We start from the raw sequence: 20,330 nt of genomic DNA, 5'->3' as shown, positions 1-20,330 counted from the left end.
AAAACAGAACTTAAAAATATCATGAGATACACTGTTGAGTCTAAAGGCGTATCCTCCAGACCGCCTGACTCTAGAATTTTCCCAGAGACCAACTCTTTATGAGAAGCAACAGGTGAATTCTTCTAAATTACCTTCCTCAGTTATTAACACCCTACTGAAGACACGGTGGCATCATGCTTAGCTCTCAGAGGATGGAAAAGACATTCGGCCCCTGTTCTCCAGACACTGGGATACCTCGAGGGGAGGTGGACAGGTGCACCCTGCAGGCAGCAAGAGACCGACTCAAGGCCGGCCTGGGGCCAGCACAGAGGGGATCTGGAGCAGCGGGCGCTCACTCACTCTTCATGGAGGCCTGCAAGGAGGCGTGGCAAGCAGCGCCAGGCAGTGAAGCCAGGGAGATGCCTCTGAGGAGGGCATGGTGGGGAAAAGGACAGCCAGGATGGCCACTGGGCAAAATGCCCGCAGGGGTCACTTCCCACAGTCCAGGGCCCAGGTGGGGAGTAGTCCTGCAGCCAGACAGGCTCCCAACAGTGACCACCACAGGCCAAGCCACAGTTTTCCTTCAACCCCCCCTAAGCAGGTCAGTCTCTCCTCCAGCTCTGGGAAGGGCGCCATCTCCAGAACACCTGCGCCTGCGGACAAACCACCACGGACACAGCAGCGGGAATGACATCATCTCCAGAACACCTGCGCCCCTGCGCCTGCGGACAAACCGCCACGGACCCAGCAGCGGGGACGAGAGGCTCACGTGTTCTTGAGATTCACAGCTGTGCTCCTCCTACACTGTCTTGGGGGGGCTTCACACTGGGATCAAAGCCAGGCCTGGGCACGTCCCATGTACCACCTTCCTTTCCAACAATCATTTTAGACGAATTCAAACAATTTTTAAATCGGCTTAAAAACACAAAATGCAACCTACTAAAAAGGTGGCAAAATAATTGCTTTGGAAACATGAAGGTATATTTTAGATATCACTGTTTTGTCACAATCGATCCTAACCGTGCATCTAATACTTAAATTTCATATTCACAAAGGCAATTATATAAAGCCCACCGCTTATTTCAGAGAGCAAATTTATGTTCTCAGGTAAGTATCCAATTGTTAGAAACTACTTCCAATATTTAATTACCAATTGTGTTGTCTACTAGAAACATGAGGCGCACTGGGAAACTGAGAAATACTTCCCAGCAGCTACTCTAGCTGCCCCGGAGGGACGATCCAGAATCACGACCCACACTGCTCCCGGGAAACTGAGACAAATACTTCCCAGCAGCTACTCTAGCTGCCCCGGAGGGACGATCCAGAATCACCACCCACACTGCTCCCGGGAAACTGAGACAAATACTTCCCAGCAGCTACTCTAACTGCCCCGGAGGGACGATCCAGAATCACGACCCACACTGCTCCCGGGAAACTGAGACAAATACTTCCCAGCAGCTACTCTAGCTGCCCCGGAGGGACGATCCAGAATCACGACCCACGCTGCTCCCGCGAAACTGAGAAATACTTCCCAGCAGTTACTCTAGCTGCCCCGGAGGGAAGATCCAGAATCACGACCCACACTGCTCCCGGGAAACTGAGACAAATACTTCCCAGCAGCTACTCTAGCTGCCCCGGAGGGACGATCCAGAATCACGACCCACACTGCTCCCAGGAAACTGAGACAAATACTTCCCAGCAGCTACTCTAGCTGCCCCGGGGGGACGATCCAGAATCACGACCCACACTGCTCCCGGGAAACTGAGACAAATACTTCCCAGCAGCTACTCTAGCTGCCCCGGAGGGACAATCCAGAATCACGACCCACACTGCTCCCGCGAAACTGAGAAATACTTCCCAGCAGTTACTCTAGCTGCCCCGGAGGGAAGATCCAGAATCACGACCCACACTGCTCCCGGGAAACTGAGACAAATACTTCCCAGCAGCTACTCTAGCTGCCCCGGAGGGACGATCCAGAATCACGACGCACGCTGCTCCCGGGAAACTGAGAAATACTTCCCAGCAGCTACTCTAGCTGCCCCAGAGGGACGATCCAGAATCACGACCCACGCTGCTCCCGGGAAACTGAGACAAATACTTCCCAACAGCTACTCTAGCTGCCCTGGAGGGACGATCCAGAATCACGACCCACACTGCTCCCGGGAAACTGAGAAATACTTCCCTGCAGCTACTCTAGCTGCCCCGGAAGGATGATCCAGAATCACGACCCACACTGCTCCCGCGAAACTGAGAAATACTTCCCAACAGCTACTCTAGCTGCCCCGGAGGGACGATCCAGAATCACGACCCACACTGCTCCCGCGAAACTGAGAAATACTTCCCAGCAGTTACTCTAGCTGCCCCGGAGGGACGATCCAGAATCACGACCCACACTGCTCCCGGGAAACTGAGACAAATACTTCCCAGCAGCTACTCTAGCTGCCCCGGGGGGACGATCCAGAATCACGACCCATGCTGCTCCTTCAGCTCTGTGACTGTATCAACAGTGTCCCATTTTCTTTTCTTTTTTATTTTTGTTGAGATGGGGTCTCTCTCCGTCACCCAGGCTGGAGTGCGGTTGTGCACTGCAGGAGAAACCCACAGTGCTTCATGAGCATATCTGGGCTCACTGCAGCCTCCACCTCCTGGGCTCAACTGATCCTCCCAACTGAGCCTCCCGAGTAGCTGGGAGTACAGGTGCACGCCACTGCACCCGGCTAATTTTTTAAATTTGAGTAGAAGATGAGGTCTCACTATGTTGCCCAAGCCGGTCTCAAACGACTGAGCTCAGGTGATTCTCCCACCTCAGCCTCCCAAAGTGCTGGGATTATAGGCATGAGCCAAATCCCAAAGAATTTCTAATAAAAGTAAAATGACAGCTTGGATTTGGTCTACAATAAACACCTCTTCTGCTGTCGTCACAAACGTGTAGCCCTTCTCCAGTGAGGGTCACCCAGGCATGTTAATTCACAGGTATGTGACACAGGCTGGCTCTTAGCCCCGCTGTGTCAGGGAGCAGGATCTGCCCAACAAGACGCTGAGGCCACACAGCCCTCGGGAGAGCCTAGCCCCATCATGACACCTTCTGCTGAAGCTCCTTAGGTTCCAATCATTTCGCTGTTCAGTGAGCCCTCTCTGGCCTCCATGTCCTCCTCAGTGGCAAGAAGGAGGCCAACAGAGCACCCAGGACACAGGATCACAGAGAAGCCTCTTCCAGCCACAAGTGAAGGCACCGCAGGGAAAAATCCATATGCTCTGTGAGCACATGCAGGTGGATGACCTAGACAGCCAGGCCAAGGAGGGTCCACAAACAGGCCTTGCACACGTTCTAGGGTGGCGCAAACCAGTACAACCCTGTCTGATAACTGCCTGGCAAGATGTATCAAGTGCCATAGACAGTATTTAGCTTCTTTAATTCAAAAATCCTACTTCTGAAACTTTAACCTAAGGAAACGAACCATAAGAAATTCCAGCTGGGTGCAGTGGCTCACACCTGTCATCCCAGCACTTTGGGAGTCGAGACAGGTGGATCACTTGAGTCCAGGAGTTAGAAACCAGCCTGGGCAACATAGCGAAAACCCATCTCTACAGGGGGAAAAAAAAAACACAACGTAGCTGGGGCTGGGAGCAGTGGCTCACGACTGTCATCCAGGCACTTTGGGAGGCTGAGGTGAGTGGATCACCTGAGGTCATGAGTTCAACACCAGCCTGGCCAACATGGTGAAACCCTGTCTCTACTAAAAATACAAAAATTAGCTGGGCATGGTAGCACGCGCCTGTAAGCCCAGCTACTAGGGAGGCTAAGGCAGGAGAATCGCTTAAACATGGCGGGCGGAGGTTGCAGTGGGCTGAGATCGCGCCACTTCACTCCTGCCTGGACAACGAAGAGCGAAACTCCATCTCAAAACAAACAAACAAACAAACAAAAGCACTCTACGTATAAAAGTAACTTCCTCTGCCTGCAAGACCCCCCATCTCCTTCCCATGAAGTCCTTAACTTCTGTCCAGCCCAAACGCCCAGCGTGTCCCTTCCACTGAGCTGCCTGACGCACCTCTTCTCGCCACGCCTTCAATGTTGTGGTCATTTGTGCTTGCGCACCCAGGGCTGCAGGTACCTTCCTCCTGTGTGCTTCCAGGACGCTGAGACGAGCCGCCAGCTCACACAGAACTGGGGTGTGACCTCAGCACCTGCTGCCTGTGTTCCTGAGGCTGTCCGGCAAGGTGCTCAGGAAACGCACATGCCTCCTGAGCCTCATATGCACACCTCGTGGACGGCAGCCTGCAGGACCACTGGCAAGTTTTGTTGCCAAAATCCCTCTTCAAGAAAAAAAGTCAATTGTTGACAATTAGATATTATGATCACATAACTCACTTCAATCAGTCATCTAAAAACAAACGGCTGATACCACTGAGTCTCAAGGAAGCAGCCACAGGGGCCACATCAGGCTCATCCCACTTGGAAACCGCCCCTGAAAACAGCAGCCCCGAGCGCCACAGCTGACCCTGACAGAGGAGAGGCCTCCGGAGCAGGGGCTCCACCTTGACGCATTCACACTTCACAGTGGAAAGGGGCCTTCTCCACAAGAAGCTGTGTGAAAATGTTAGCAACTGCTGCCGGGCGCGGTGGCTCACGCCTGTCATCCCAGCATTTCGGGAGGCTGAGGTGGGTGCATCACCTGAGGTCGGGAGTCCGAGACAAGCCTGACCAACATGCAGACACCCCATCTTTACTAAAAATACAAAAAATCAGCCAGGTGTGGTGACGCATGCCTGTAATCCCAGCTACTCGGGAAGCTAAGGCAAGAGAATGGCTTGAACCTGGGAGGTGGAGGTTGCGGTGAGCTGAGATCGCGCCATTGCACTCCAGGCTGGGCAACAAGAGCGAAACTCCGTCTCAAAAAAAAGAAAAAAAAAAAAAAAGAAATGTTAGCAACTGCTTTTTTTCTAGTTAAATTTCTGACCGTGAAGTAACTATACCTTCACATGTAGTTGTAAGAAATGGCACAGAGCAGGCTGGGCGCAGTGGCTCACACCTGTAATCCCAGCACTTTGTGGGGACCGAGGCAGGCAGATGACGAGGTCAGGAGATCAAGACCAGCCTGACCAACATACTGAAACCCCGTCTCTACTAAAAACAAACAAAATTAGCTGGGTGTGGTGGCACGCGCCTGTAATCCCAGCTACTCAGGAGGCTGAGGCAGGAGAATCGCTTGAACCCAGGAGGTGGAGGTTGCAGTGAGCAGAGATCGAGCCACTGCACTCCATCCTGGGTGACAGAGCCAGACCCCGTCTCAAAAAAACAAAAATAAAAATAAATAAAAATAAATGACGCAGAGCAATACCTTGTCCCCCTGCTTCCAGGGATTCCATCTCACAAAACTATGAACAGCATCACAGCCAGGCTCTCCCACCATGACGGTCCACCAAGCTCCCTGGGGTCATCCCATGACACACGCGCAGTGTGTGCCCTCATGTGCCCACCACAGCTGAGGCAATCCAACCACAGGCTCCCTCGGGCTGTCTCCTTCCCCCATCCTTAGCCCCTAGCAACCACGAATCTGTGTTCCATCTCTTTAATTTTTGTCTTTAGAGAATGCTGTATAAAAAAAATCATACAGAATGTGATCTTTCAGCTCGGCCTTTTTTCACTCCGTATAATTCCTTCCAGGTTCACCCGCGTTATCAGTGAGCGGGGCCTTTTTTCACTCTGTGTAATTCCTTCCAGGTTCACCCGCGTTATCAGTGAGCGGGGCCTTTTTTCACTCTGTGTAATTCCTTCCAGGTTCACCCGCGTTACCAGTGAGCAGGGTCTTTTTTCACTCCATTTAATTCCTTCCAGGTTCACCCGCGTTATCAGTGAGGGGGGCCTTTTTTCACTCTGTATAATTCCTTCCAGGTTCACCCGCGTTATCAGTGAGCGGGGCCTTTTTTCACTCTGTGTAATTCCTTCCAGGTTCACCCGCGTTACCAGTGAGCAGGGTCTTTTTTCACTCCGTGTAATTCCTTCCAGGTTCACCCGCGTTATCAGTGAGGGGGGCCTTTTTTCACTCTGTATAATTCCTTCCAGGTTCACCCGCGTTATCAGTGAGGGGGGCCTTTTTTCCACTCCGTGTAATTCCTTCCAGGTTCACCCGTGTTATCAGTGAGGGGGGCCTTTTCTCACTCCGTGTAATTCCTTCCAGGTTCACCCGCGTTATCAGTGAGCGGGGCCTTTTTTCCACTCCGTGTAATTCCTTCCAGGTTCACCCACGTTATCAGTGAGCGGGGCCTTTTTTCCACTCCGTGTGATTCCTTCCAGGTTCACCCGCGTTATCAGTGAGGGGAGCCTTTTCTCACTCCGTGTAATTCCTTCCAGGTTCACCCGTGTTATCAGTGAGGGGAGCCTTTTCTCACTCCGTGTAATTCCTTCTGGGTTCACCCGCGTTACCAGTGAGCAGGGTCTTTCTTCACTCCGTATAATTCCTTCCAGGTTAATTCGTGTTATCAGTGAGTGGTGCCTTTTTTCACTCCGTGTAATTCCTTCCAGGTTCACCCGTGTTATCAGTGAGTGGTATTCCAAGCAAATACTTTTTGGGCAACCACTACTTACAATCATTCCGCACGGCTGGCAAAGCTGTTTCTAAGCCACATTCAGTATCGTTCTTTCATTTAACGAGGTGGCAAAAGAATCTTCATCTGAACAGACGCCATGCAGTCCAGCATCCGACCAGGGAGAAGGCCTGCCTGAGGGCCGGGACTGTGTTGCCTGTCTGATCAAGTCAGCAGTCCTGAAAACCCACACAAACCAACTCCTGCCGCAACCACAGCAGAGGGCCCAGGGGAAACCCAGAACAGGTTCTCACAAGAAAGATTATTTGGCTCACTAAACAATTATCCTCTAACGCAAATTTAACAGACATTATTTTCTCAAAGCAAACTATAGTTCAACCCAAAACAGAATAAACATAAAACAATCACTTGGCCAGGCGTGGTGGCTCACGCCTATAATCCCAGCACTTTGGGAGGCCGAGGCGGGCAGACCACAACATCAGGAGATCGAGATCATCCTAGCTGACATGGTGAAACTCCGTCTCTACTAAAAATACAAAAAATTAGCCGGGCATGGTTGCGGGCACCTTTAGTCCCAGTTACTTGGGAGGCTGAGGCAGGAGAACTGCTTGAACCCACGAAGCGGAGTTTGCAATGAGCCGAGATCGTGGCATTGCACTCCAACTTCGGCAACAAGAGCGAAACTCCATCTCAAAAAAAAAAAAAAAAAAAAAAAGACGACGACAATTACTCAGATGCAGGAGAGACACGCATGTCAGCTACACGCAGCCTCATCCATAAGCAGATGCAGGGCCCAGGAGAGCAAAGGGCATGGTGACTGCCTGCCCTTCCTCACGCCAGGGCACCGGCCAATGTAGCAACGACTAGGATTTCACTGGACAAGCACCTACCACATGCCAGGAGTGATAACCAGGAAGCTGCCATGGCTTTGCCTTGCCATGGCAAAGGAGGCTGCCATGCCATTCCTTCCAGGAATCAGAGTTATTAGTGGAGCCACACATGTCCCTGGGTAACCGTAACACAACACACAAGGCTGAATGCAGAATCCGCACAGGCCACACAATTCTTCCCTCTTCTATGACAGGTGACCCTTCAGCAACACGGGAGTGAGCTATGTATGATCACGGACACGTGGATTTTCTTCCACCCCTGCTACCCAAGACAACAAGACCAGCCCCTCGTCCTCCTCCTCAGCCCACTCAAGGTGAAGGCCATGAGGATGAAGCTCTTTATGGTGATCCGCTTCCACTGCATAAATAGGAAATATATTTTCTCTTATGACTTTTTTCTTTTTGTTTTTTTTTTTCAGACAAGAGTCTCGCCGTCGCTTTTCTCTTTCTTAATTTTTTTTTTGAGACAGAGTCTTGCTGTGTCGCCCAGGCTGGAGTGCAGTGGCGCGATCTCGGCTCACTGCAAGCTTCGCCTCTTGCGTTCACACCATTCTCCTGCCTCAGCCTCCCGACTAGCTGGGGTTACAGGTGCCCGCCACCACACCTAATTTTTTTTTTTTTTGTATTTTTAGTAGAGACAGGGTTTCACTGTGTTAGCTAAGATGGTCTCGATCTCCTGACCTTGTGATCTGCTCGCCTTGGCCTCGCAAAGTGCTGGGATGACAGGCATGAGCCACCGCGCCCGGCCTTTTCTTTCTTAATTTTTTATGTTTGAGACAGAAAGGTCTCACTCTATTATCCAGGCTGAAGTGCAATGGCACAATCTCAGCTCCCTGCAACCTCTGCCTCCCAGGTTCAAACGATGCTCACGCCTCAGACTCCGGAGTAGCTGGGATTACAAGTACGTACACCACACCTGGCTAATTTTTTTTTTTTTTTTTTGGTATTTTTAGTAGACAAGGGGTTTCACCATGTTAGCCAGGCTGGTCTCGAACTCCTGGCCCCAAGTGATCTGACTTTCTTCTTTCATTAAAAAAACGAACGGCCGGGCGTGGTGGCTCACACCTGTAATCCCAGCACTTTCGGAGACCAAGGCGAGTGGATCACCTCAGGTGAGAAGTTTGAGACTAGCCTGACCAACGTGGTCAAACCAGGTCTCTACCAAAACTACAAAAATTAGCTGGGCGTGGTGTTGCATGCCTGTGATCCCAGCTATTCGTGAGGTTGAGGCAGGAGAATCACTGGAACCCAGGAGGCAGAGGTTCCAGTGATCTGAAATTACGCCATTGCACTCTAGCCTGGGAAACAAGAGTGAAACTCCAGGCTGGGTGCGGTGGCTCACACCTGTAATCCCAGCACTTTGGAAGGCCAAGGTGGGCAGATCGCCTAACATCGGGAGTTCGAGACCATCCTTGCCAACGTGGTGAAACCCTGTCTCTGCTAAAAATACAAAAAATTAGCTGGGCGTGGTGGTGCACGCCTGTAGTCCCAGCTACTCGAGAGGCTGAGGCAGGAGAATCGCCTGAACCCAGGAAGCAGAGGTTGCAGTGAGCCGAGATTGTGCCATTGCACTCTAGCCTGGTGACAGAGCAAGACTCCATCTCAAAAATAATAATAATAATAATAATAATAATAATAGTAATAATAATAATAGAAATGAGGTTCTTAAACTCCTGGGCTCAAGTGATCATCCCACCTTGGCCTCCCAAAGTGCTCAGATTACAGGTGTGAGCCACCGCACCTACCCAGCAAATTTTTTTTTATAAAAAGGTCAGCCGGGCGTGGTGGCTCACACCTGTAATCCCAGCACTTTGGGAGGCTGAGGTGGGGAGATCACGAGGTCAGGAGTTCAAGACCAGTCTGGCCAACATGGCAAAACCCTGTATCTACTGAAAATACAAAAATTAGCTGGGCATGGTGGTGCATGCCTGTAATCCCAGCTACTCAGGAGGCTGAGGCAGGAGAATCGCTTGAACTCAGGAGGCAGAGGCTGCAGTGAGCCAACATTGCACCACTGGACTCCAGTCTGGGCAACAGAGTGAGACTCCGTTTCAAAAATAAATAAATAAATACAAAATAAAAGTTAAAAAAAAAAGGTCCAGGGCTGGGTGCGGTGGCCCACTCCTGTAATCCCAGCACTTTGGGAGGCTGAGGCAGGCAGATCACGAGGTCAGGAGATCGAGACCATCCTGGCTAACACAGTGAAACCTAGTCTCTACTAAAAATACAAAAAATTAGCTGGGTATGGTGGTGGGCGCCTGTAGTCCCAGCTACTTGGGAGGCTAAGGCAGGAGAATGCCGTGAACCCGGGAGATGGAGCTTCCAGTGAGCTGAGATCACACCACTGCACTCCAGCCTGGGCAACAGAGCGAGACTCCGTCTCAAAAAAAAAAAAAAAAAAAAAAAGAAAGGTCAAGGCCGGGCACGGTGGTTTACACCTGTAATCTCAGCACTTTGGGAGGCCAAGGTGGGTGAATCACCTGAGGTCAGGAGTTTGACACCAGCCTGGCCAACAAGGCAAAACCTCATCTCTACTATACAAAAAGAGGGCCTGACACAGTGGCTCATGCCTGTAATCCTAGAACTTTGGGAGGCCAAGGTGAGCAGATCACAAGGTCAGGAGATCGAGACCATCCTGGCTAACATGGTGAAACCCAGTCTCTAATAAAACAAAAAAATTAGCCGGGTGTGGTGGCGGGTGCCTGTAGTCCCAGCTACTAGGGAGGCTGAGGCAGGAGAATGGCATGAACCCAGGAAGTGGAGCTTGCAGTGAGCCGAGATTGTGCCACTGCACTCCAGCCTGGGCGACAGAGCGAGACTCCGTCTCAAAAACAAACAAACAAACAAACAAAAAACAAAAAATTAGCAGGGTGTGGTGGTGAGCACCTGTAATCCCAGCTACTTGGGAGGCTGAGGCAGGAGAATTGCTTGAACCCGGGAGGGGGAGGTTGCATTGAGCTGAGATCGCACCATTGCACTCCAGCCGGGGCAACAGAGGGAGATTATGGCAAAAAAAAAAAAAAAAAAAAAAAAAGTCAAAGGACACACTTTATTGAAATGTTGAAGTATACAGGGGAAGAGCCCTGAAATCAATTCAGAACAATTTTGTATGAAGATTCAGAAGTCTTTTAGAAGATAGTTCTGAGTGGCTGTAAGCACTGACACTTAATGTAAAACCAACAGTAAGCTGAAGATGAGCCTAAAGCCAGAAACGCCTAAACTGAATCCACCTGCGAAACACTGGTGTCCCTTCCCGCAGTTATGACCTCCCCTCGAGAGCTCAGTAGGGAGAGTCAGAGCTCCTCTCGCACAGAGTAAAGCTGTCCCTGGCCTTGGCAAATGCAGCGTCTCACCCAAAATCAATCAAGAAGGACGTCACTCCTGAAACAAACTCCTGCTAAACTTGAATTCACAATAATAATCCCCTCATCCAATAGCTGAACCATCATTTCCACATCCTGAAAGCTTTCCTGAAAAGCAACATGGGGAAAAAAAAGTCCTCATGACAGTTCCTCACTCACCTTCCAAGGCCAGGTGCCTTTCTAGAAAGATGAGCTCTGCTGAGCAGGGCGTCCATCTTACAACGCTGATTTCCGGCGAGAGGCCTCAAGGATTCAAAAGCAAAGCATTCCTGAAGCTGAGTTCGACCCTTCTGCTCCCTGGGGCTGTGAGTCTGAAGCTGAGCCTCCAACTCCTGGGCTCAAGCTCCTCCAACTCCTGAGTAGCTATGACTACAGGTGCACACCACCACGCCTGGCCAATTATTTTTTTCTTTTCTTTTTGTATAGATAGGGTCTTTTTAAATTTAAATTTAAATTTTTTTTTTTTTGAGATGGAGTTTTGCTCTTGTTGCTCAGGCTGGAGTGCAATGGCATGATCTCCGCTCACAGCAACCTCCACCTCCCAGGTTCAAGCAATTCTCCTGCCTCAGCCTCCCGAGTAGCTGGGATTACAGGCGTGCGCCATCACTCCCGGCTAATTTTCTATTTTTAGTAGAGACGGGGTTTCACCATGTTGGCCAGGGTGCAGGTGATCCGCCTGCCTCAGCCTCCCAAAGTGTTGGGATTACAGGTGTGAGCCACCATGCCCAGCCTTTTAATTTGTAGTGAGACAGGGTCTCGCTATGTGGTATAGGCCTCAAGTGATCCTTCCACCTGGGCCTCCCAAAGCGTTTCGATTACAAGTGTGAGCCACTGCACCTGGCCCATCTCCCCACTTTCCAGACTGGTTTCACCTTGCTAAAAGGAGAACAGAGATGTAAAGATAGCCAGAGGCAGCCACTGACTGAAGAACATCAGATGAATATACCTTCGTCCTCTTCAGGTGCCTTCCCCTTTGACTTATCCTTCTCCTTATTCTTCTGCTTCATCCTTGAGGTGTTAAAATAGAGAGTACCACCTATGAGAAATAGAGAAAGGATGTAACAATTGAGTTTTGCAACCACAGGGGAGGCATACAGGACAACAGTGTACTCCTAAATAACCAAAGCAAAACAGAAACCATCTGAAAAACCTACTTATATCCATAAGATTTATAAATATGAAATAAAGCATATCCTATATCACTTAGTCCAGTATTTCCTAATTACAAAATAATAAACTATTTTAACTTATGTTAAATATCTTTGCTATTTAAATTGCTAATGTGAGGGAATAAAACATAGTCATGAACACAAATTTGGGAAAATATCACGAATCCATTTAATATATGAAGTTGCTTTAAAAGAACTTAAACAGGCCAGGCGTGGTGGCTCATGCCTGTAATCCCAGCACTTTGGGAGACCGAGGCAGGTGGTTCACGAGGTCAGGAATTCAAGACCAGCCTGGCCGAGATGGTGAAACCCTGTCTCTACTAAAAATACAAAAATTAGCCGGACGTGTTGGCAGGCACTTGTAATCCCAGCTACTTGGGAGGCTGAGGCAGAATTGCTTGAACCCGGGAGGCGGAGGTTGCAGTGAGCTGAGATCACACCACTGCACTCCACCCTGGGTTACAGAGCAAGACTCCGACTCACAAATGGCTTCCAGACAAGTGGCAACAGCAGCAGCCCAGCCACCACCAAGAGGGGCCGGCACGACACTCCTCACACAGACCTGTCTCAAAATCTGAACAAATCAGCATTTACAAATGGGGGAGGCCAGGTGCAGTGGCTCATGCCTGTAATCCCAGCACTCTGGGAGGCCGATGGGAGGATGGCTTGAGACCAGGAATTCAAGACCAGCCAGGGCAACATGGGCAAAAAATCTCATCTCTTAAAAAAAAAAAAGCCGGGCGCAGTGGCGCACGCCTTGTAATCCCAGCACTTTGGGAGGCCTATTCGGGCGGATCATGAGGTCAGGAGATCGAGACCATCCTGGCTAACATGGTGAAACCCCGTCTCTACTAAAAATACAAAAAATTAGCTGGGCATAGTGGCGGGCACCTGTAATCCCAGCTACTCGGGAGGCTGAGGCAGGAGAAAGGCGGGAATCCCGGAGGCGGAGCTTGCAGTGAGCGGAGATCGCGCCACTGCACTCCAGCCTGGGAGACAGAGCAAGACTCCGTCTCAAAAAAATTATAATAAATAAATAAATTAAACAACAACAACAACAACACAAAAATGTAGCTGTACGTGGTGACACATGCCTGACTTCCCAGCTACTCAGGAGGCTGAGTGGGAGGAGAACCTGGGCCCAGGAGGTTGAAGCTGCAGTGAGTAGAGATTGCACCTGGGCAACAAGGCAAGACCCTATCTCAAATAATAATAAAAAATAATAAAAATAGGGAAAGAGTTTCACAACCATGACCTGAAATGTAACTTTCTTCATAAAGGCATGAACGGGTTCACCAATGAAACGACCCTGGTTGCCACTTGCATGTCACCTCAGGCTTAAGGAGGCTGAAGCATGTGCTTCCTGTTTCACAGCCACAGGCACCCGTGAGCTGACGTTAAACACTGACAGCAGATGAGCCAGTTGCTGATGCACGGCCAGTGGGCACGGCACTCTCCCTACCCATGTGTTGGCACAAGGCTGTTTAATGTCAGTTAGGAGCAGAAATATTTTACTTTTTCCCTGTTCCAACTCCATAAGGGGGAGCGTGAAATAAAAGTGAGAGGTGTCAATCCTTCAGGTTCTTTAACCTAAAGCCAAGAGAGACCAAAGAATGTCACGAGGTTTCATTAAATGATTTATTGAAGAGCAAATTATTTGCAGGGTATTTTTAGTGATTGTGTGGGTATAAAACATCTGTAGCCACTTTGTAAATCCTTACTAAACATTCTTGCAGCTGACTAGATAACATGAAAAACCTTTTTCAAGCAGCCCAATTACTGGAATACAGCAGAATTTTTTTAAAAAAGGACAACTTGGCCAGATGCCGTGGCTCACGTCTGTAATCTCAACACTTTGGGAGGCCAAGGCAGGCTGATCGCTTGAGTCCAGGAGTTTAAGACCAGCCTGGGACACGTGGCAAAATCCCACCTCCACAAAAAATACCCCCCAAAAATTAGCTAGGCACTTTGGTGTGTGCCTGGAGTCCTGGCTCTACGGAAGGCTGAGGTGGGAGGATCACTCGAGCCTAAGAGGTCAAGGCTCTGCAACTGGGGGATAAGGGAGTAAAGAGGCCCCTTTGGGCCTGGACAACAAAGTGAGACCTTGTCTCTACAAAAAATAATTAGCCGAGTGTGATGATACACGCCTGTAGTCCTAGCTACTCCGGAAGCAAAGTGGGGAGGATCCCTTGAGCCCAGGAGTTCTAGGCTGTAGTGAGCTCTGATCACACCATTGTAGTGCACTCCAGCCCGTCCAACAGGGCGAGATCCCATCTGTAAAATAAAAAAAAATCAGCCTCCCAAGTAGCTGAGGCGATAAGTGTGCAGTCATGCTCAGCTGCTTCTTTAAACAGATACATACCTAAAAGTTGCCAGAGTCTGACTGGATTCTGAAATAAATGTTGCTTCAACAACAATCCGTTGATCCCTTCAAAGGTAGGGGTTAGCAGTCTCAACTGTAAGCTCTGAAAAAAAAAAAAATACTGGAGGTCACACCAACGTTAGAGAGTACCAAAGCAATGCAGACTAAAAATCGTTTTTAAAAGTTCAAATATATAATTATTTGTAATATCTACATTGCCCTGAAATACGAAGTAATAGTCTGAGCAATATTTCAAAGCTTTAGGTAAAATCAAAATGTCAAAAGCAAGTAAACAGGTTAAAACACAGTAATTGGCCAGGCATGGTGGCTCACGGCTGTAATCCCAACACTTTGGGAGGCTGAGGCGGGTGGATCACCTGAGGTCAGGAGTTCGAGACCAGCCTGGCCAACATGGTGAAACCTCATCTCTACTAAAAATACAAAAATTAGCCGGGCATGGTGGCGCACACCTGTAATCTCAGCTACTCGGGAAGCTGAGGCAGGAGAATCGCTTGAACCCGGGAGGCGGAGGTTGCAGTGAGCCAAACCGCGCCACTGCACTCCAGCCTGGGCGACAGAGCGAGATCTCTGTCTCAAAAATAACCGAATAAACAACAACCTAAAAGCTGTGGGCTACGCTCCTAGGCGAGGGCTAGGAGAAAAAAACATCAGCCCAAAAGCTCAAGGACACAAGGTCTGGTTTTCGGGAGGAGATGCTATCCTATCCTTAGCAGAACCTGAAACAAGGCCGCACTACAGGGGGTGCTCAATGACTTTGTATCAATAACGTGCCGAGCTACATGACAACAGCAAAATGCAGCTACAGGGTATTTTGCGGACACAGAAACGTTCTGGGCCCCCTACTCCGCAATAACCACCCTAACTGGAAGGCGCTGGAATTCCTGGTGACGGAATCGATCCACAGGCGCGGACTGTAAATTAGTGCTACGCCAGAAACCGTTACTGGATTCCACTTTAAAACGCGAGGGAGACAGGCGGAGAACATCCACACACAACAGACGGGTTGGGAAAGTCCACGCCGAGGACTGCGCGGATCCCAGCCCTGCCTCTTCCCGGCCCGCCCAGCGCCCACGCTCCAGGGCCCCAACAGTCGCTCCGCGCCGAGGTCCACAGCTGGGGGATCCGCGGGCCCACAGGCGCAGGCTCCCCCGCCGCAGGGGCCAGGCGGCCTCCGACCCGCCCCGCCGGGCTGGGCCTTACAGAGCAGAGCCGGGCGGGAGGTGGGGCCCGGACGCCGCGGGGATTTACCTGCAGAGCTCGGCCTCCACCCTCGGCGAGGTCCCCCGGAGGCCTGCTGGCCATGTACGGCCGCCCCCTCCCGGGCCTGGCGGGGAACCCTGGACTCCAGGCCGGGCCTGGGCCCCACAGCCGCCGAAGACCCGGGCCTGGACCCCGGCGGAGGGCACGGAGCACCAGCAGCAGCACGGCCATGTTGGCCTGAAAGCCGCGCCTGCGTGATCCGCGGGCCGCTACACGGCGCCTGCGCGGCGGGGTGGGCGGGGCCTGACGTGGCGCTTGCGCGGCCCCCACAGCTCCGCCCCGCCGCGCCCGGGTGCCGCTTGCCGCATCCCCGATCCTGAGCCCGTCTCCCTCGTGGCTGCCTGAGGCCCGGGTACGGGGGCGCGCGTCTGCGAGGAGGTCGCGGGTGCCCTGGTTTTTTTTGAAGCCGGCCTTGTATTCCCAGGGCCTGGCGGGTGAATAACCGGCCGGGTCGTGGCTACGTGGTCGTGCTCCGCCTGCGCCGAGGGGCCTCACGCCCGGGCAGCCGGCGTCACCCGCAGGGTTCGGTCACAGGCGAGTGCGGATGGTGCGGGCCGGAATCCCGCCTGCGAGGAGAGGCCCGCGCTCAGGAGGGCGGCGCGGGAGGCCTCGGGTCGGGAGGGCCCCTTCGGGTCTGAGGAGCGCAGGAAGGGGGCGGTTTTCCTGCGTCTTGAGCCGCCCGAGGACGAGGACTGAAGTTGCAGTCGCCGCAGGGGGGGCAGCCCCGGAGGAGGAGGGTCGTGAGGGAGGGAGCGCGCGGCGCGGCGCGGCCTGGCAGGCGTCTGCAGAGCTCGTCCCGCAGAGTTCTGACTTCGGAGCGCTCCGTCCTGTCCCTTCGGACTGGCTCACCTCGGAGGCGCTTCGAGCCTCGGTCCTGCCCCGGCCGCTGCGCGAGCCCATCGTAGGAAGCGGGGAGGCGCCGTCTGGAAGCCTAGGAAGAGGCTCTGTTCTCTTCAGGGTCCGCCCTCCGGGCCCGGCCAGGGTCCCTCGTGGGCTCCCAGGCGCGCGGGCTCCTCCGCCACCCCGACCCCTTGCTCCGTCCGCCTTAGGTCTAGAGCTGACGCCAAGAGCTGGAAAGCTTGTTGAGTAGGAAAAGCAAAGACTAGATGGTCTGTTACAGAGGTAGGATGAGGGTGACCAATTTATTTTTATGCTTTTCTGTATTCCGCAAATTCGTAACAGTGAATGCCGGTAACGACAGCCAACATCACCGAGTGCCTAGCTCCGTGTCGAACACCCATGTAATATTCACAACCCTGTGCAGCGAATGCAATACCTCTATTTTACATGTAAAGAAAGATTCAGAAGCATTAAAAGTAACCTGCCTAGGATGACAGCTCTGAAGTTAGGGCAGAATTTCAAGGCCGGTCTGGTTTGTTTCTGGACCTGCACTCACTCCACCACTACAGACGAGGTTGCAAAGCCAGTGGGCTGCGTGTAATCCTCCCTCTTCCTCAGCCCTGAAACGCTCAGGAAAGTGTTTTCAGTTATCGTGGTTATCTGCCCTCAGCCCTCCAGTGGGCCGGGTGCCTCAGCAGAGGTGCTCAGGGCTGGGGAGGTGTTCTGTTGGTTTGTGGAGAGGACCTTCCCCTACACCCAGGGCTGACACTGATTTTCACAACTGAACCGCTTTTCTTTTTGCTTCTTATTGTACAGTCAGCCTTCGCAATGAATCCAACCTTGCCGTTTCCTCCTCCACTATTTTTTCTTTCCCTGATTGAAAGACACCAGGTGGGCCGGGCGCGGTGCCCTCCCCCTCCCTCTCCCCGTCCCCGCCCTTTATCCCAGCACTTTGGGAGGCCAAGGCTGGCGGACCACGAGGTCAGAAGATCGAGACCATCCTGGCTAACACGGCGAAACCCCGTCTCTACTAAAAATACGAAAAATTAGCCAGGCGCGGTGGCGGGCGCCTGTAGTCCCAGGTACTCGGGAGGCTGAGGCAGGAGAATGGCGTGAACCCGGGAGGCGGAGCTTGCAGTGAGCCGAGATCCCGCCACTGCACTCCAGCCTGGGCGACAGAGCGAGACTCCATCTCAAAAAAGAAAAAAGGTCACAAATCCTCTGAACGCACAGGCATAAAGGGTTGTGGGGCTCGGTCACTTCCTAGAACACAAAAAACCCTTTCGGAAGTTTGGTTGGGTTGGTCACGGGACAAGGCTGGAGAGAGGGTGAGGGCACACATTTGGATGTGTTTGGGAAGAGTTTAAGTGTAGTCCTATTAATATTGTTTCAGATAAGTTAAAATTGTTTCCTGGCAATTCATCAGAAGCAGTGTGGGGTGTTGGCAAGAGGCCTCCTCTGGGGAAAGAACACTGGGTTCTGTCTCCTCTGGCCTATGACCTCAAGCAAGTTATTAACTTCCTCAAGCCTCAATCTTCTCAGCGGTAAAATGGGGATGATAATTATCTGCAAAGCAAGGCTAATATCAGCCTTGGGTTTCCCACAGGGTGGTTATGAAGATAAAATGCAATAAATGTGTGTGAGGGCAACTGACGAGCCAGGAAGCCTTGGCATCCAGAGTTATTACTGGGACGTCATGGGAAATGAGGATATGGGAACAGAGTATTTATGCATTTATTCAAACTCATCTCTAACGACCGTGCTTTGAAGGCTGGCTGCATCCCAGGCCCTACAGGTGAACCGTGACTCTCAGCTCTCAGCTTCAGCCCCCGCTGTAGTGGCGGCAGCAGCAGAGGCTCACGTAGCCTCAAGCAGTAGGGGTTTTGTTTAAGGATTCGGGTGCCCCATGGTTTGGGGGTTTTGTTTTTGTTTTGCTGCATGATTTGGATTCAAGAAGAAGGATCCGTAGGACAGTGGGCTCCCGGGTCTGCCTTTCCCCTCATAGCCTGCAGCAGAGCAGGACGTTCGCTTTCCCTTCTCCGCCCGTGTGTTCTTCCTGCACTGCCTAACTGCTGCTTGCTCATTTGTGCTTCCGTGTCACCCCTCTGAACTCTGCACGTCAGGACTTGGCACACTTCCTAACTGCTGCTTGCTCATTTGTACTTCCGCGTCACCCCTCCTCAGCCCTCTGAACTCTGCACTTGGACTTGGTGTGACTTCCCTTCCCCGCCTATTCTCTATAGGCAGTCTCTTGGTGACTCCTGGTTTGAGTAAGGGCACGCCTTAGGTCTCTGGATGGCTACCAACCCCAGGTTCCCTCAGCTCTAGCCCCATAAGAGAGGAGGCCTCAGGAGCGCCTAGGGCAGCCCTTTCAGCCTGGGCTGTGGGAAGGGAAGGTGGACAGAGAGGAGGCCCCATGCCTTTGTTCCCTGTTGATGCAGAAGCATTCTAGGCTCTGTCCCTTATTCCTGCTGTCGGCTGAAGCTTCAGGCAAGGTGCTCTACAAACTTCAGTTGCCTCATCTATCAAACAGTAACGTTTAACATTCCGGAGACAGAAGTTGATCTTTGGGACTTTTTTTGATTTTAAGATCTAGGCTGGCTGGGGCGGTGGCTCATGCCTGTAATCCCAGCACTTTGAGAGGCTGAGACGGGTGGATCACGAGATCATCAGGAGATGAGACCATCCTGGCTAACATGGTAAAACCCAGTCTCTGCTAAAAATAGAAAAAATTAGCCGGGCATGGTGGCAGGTGCCTGTAATCCCAGCTACTTGGGAGGCTGAGGCAGGAGAATCGATTGAACCTGGGAGGCAGAGACTCCATCTGGAAAAAAAAAAAAAGATCTAGGCTTCTGGCTGGGTGCTATGTCCCACGCCTGCAATGCCAGCACTTTGGGAGGGCAAGGCAGGCGGATCACTTGAGGTCAGGAGTTCAAGACCAGCCTAGCAAACACGGCGAAACTCTCTTTCTACTAAAAATACAAAAAAATTAGCCAGGCATGGTGGCAACATGCCTGTGGTTCCAGCTACTCGAGAGGCTGAGGCATGAGAATTGCTTGAACCTGGGAGGTGGAGGCTGCAGTGAGTTAAGATCGTGCCACTGCACTCCAGCCTAAGTGATGAGTGAGACCCTGTCTTTTTTTTATGAGACGAGGTCTCACTCTGTTGCGCAGGCTGAAGTACAGTGGTGCGATCTCAGCTCACTGCAGCCTCTGCCTCCCAGCTTCAAGCGATTCTCCTGCCTTAGCCTCTCGAGTAGCTGGGATGACAGGCATGAGCCATCGCGCCAGGCCAAGACTGTCTCAAAAAAAAAAAAAAAAAAAAATCTAGGCTTCCTTATTAATATCTGGACAAATAATTACATATTTGCTTCTTTCCAAATTTGGCAGCAACTAAACTTAAAAATTTTTTTAAGCACATTTGCTTTTGCAGTTAGCCTGGCCTCCAGAGCTCTTGGACTGCAGCACCCATAATGATGGCCAAAGCTGCCCCCACGGCGACTCCTCCTGCTGAAGCGAAGTCAGGCAGAACAATAAGGTATGTGTTGAATATGAGGATGTCTTACATAAAACATGTTACCTTGTGGAATGCTTGAAAATAAACAAGTTCATCTCTGTAAATTTTAGTACATTTTCTTCCTGAAGCTCTTTCTTAGGAAACAGTTTCTTCTCATATCACTTGTTAACTGGGCTTTACTCATCCATGTACAGCCAGATTTTATTCTTCTTTAAAAGATGGGGTTGGGCGTGGTGGCTCACGCCTGTAATCCCAGCACTTTGGGAGGCCGAGGTGGTTGGATCTGGATTACCTGAGGTCAGGAGTTGGAGACCGGCCTGGCCAACATGGTGAAACCTCGTCTCTACTAAAAATACGAAAATTAGCTGGGTGTGGTGGCAGG

General features: G+C 51.4%; 1 protein-coding gene across 6 annotated transcripts in view; it reads right to left on the bottom strand.

Moving 5' to 3' along the window:
• SPG7 (SPG7 matrix AAA peptidase subunit, paraplegin) overlaps positions 1-19,401 on the bottom strand; it is a 54,789-nt gene extending 35,388 nt beyond the window's left edge. For 2 of the 6 annotated variants that reach the window (XM_055364546.2, XM_055364545.2), the window contains exons 1-3: positions 15,581-15,805; positions 14,312-14,414; positions 11,727-11,816 (exon numbers count right to left, since the gene is read on the bottom strand). In XM_055364546.2, the coding sequence (XP_055220521.1) occupies positions 11,727-11,816; positions 14,312-14,414; positions 15,581-15,763 (376 nt within the window). In that variant the 5' untranslated portion in view covers positions 15,764-15,805. Of the gene's footprint in view, positions 1-11,726; positions 11,817-14,096; positions 14,224-14,311; positions 14,418-15,580 lie in introns of those variants that run through there. The other 4 variants (XM_004058150.5, XM_019011877.3, XM_019011876.4 and 1 more) reach the window with 4 other exon arrangements.
• Positions 19,402-20,330: the final 929 nt, after the last annotated feature.

Source organism: Gorilla gorilla, chromosome 18, assembly GCF_029281585.2.
Source record: "Gorilla gorilla gorilla isolate KB3781 chromosome 18, NHGRI_mGorGor1-v2.1_pri, whole genome shotgun sequence".
Lineage (NCBI taxonomy): Eukaryota > Metazoa > Chordata > Mammalia > Primates > Hominidae > Gorilla > Gorilla gorilla.
Note: the sequence above shows the minus strand (reverse complement) of the source record. Positions and strands in the feature narration are given on the sequence as shown.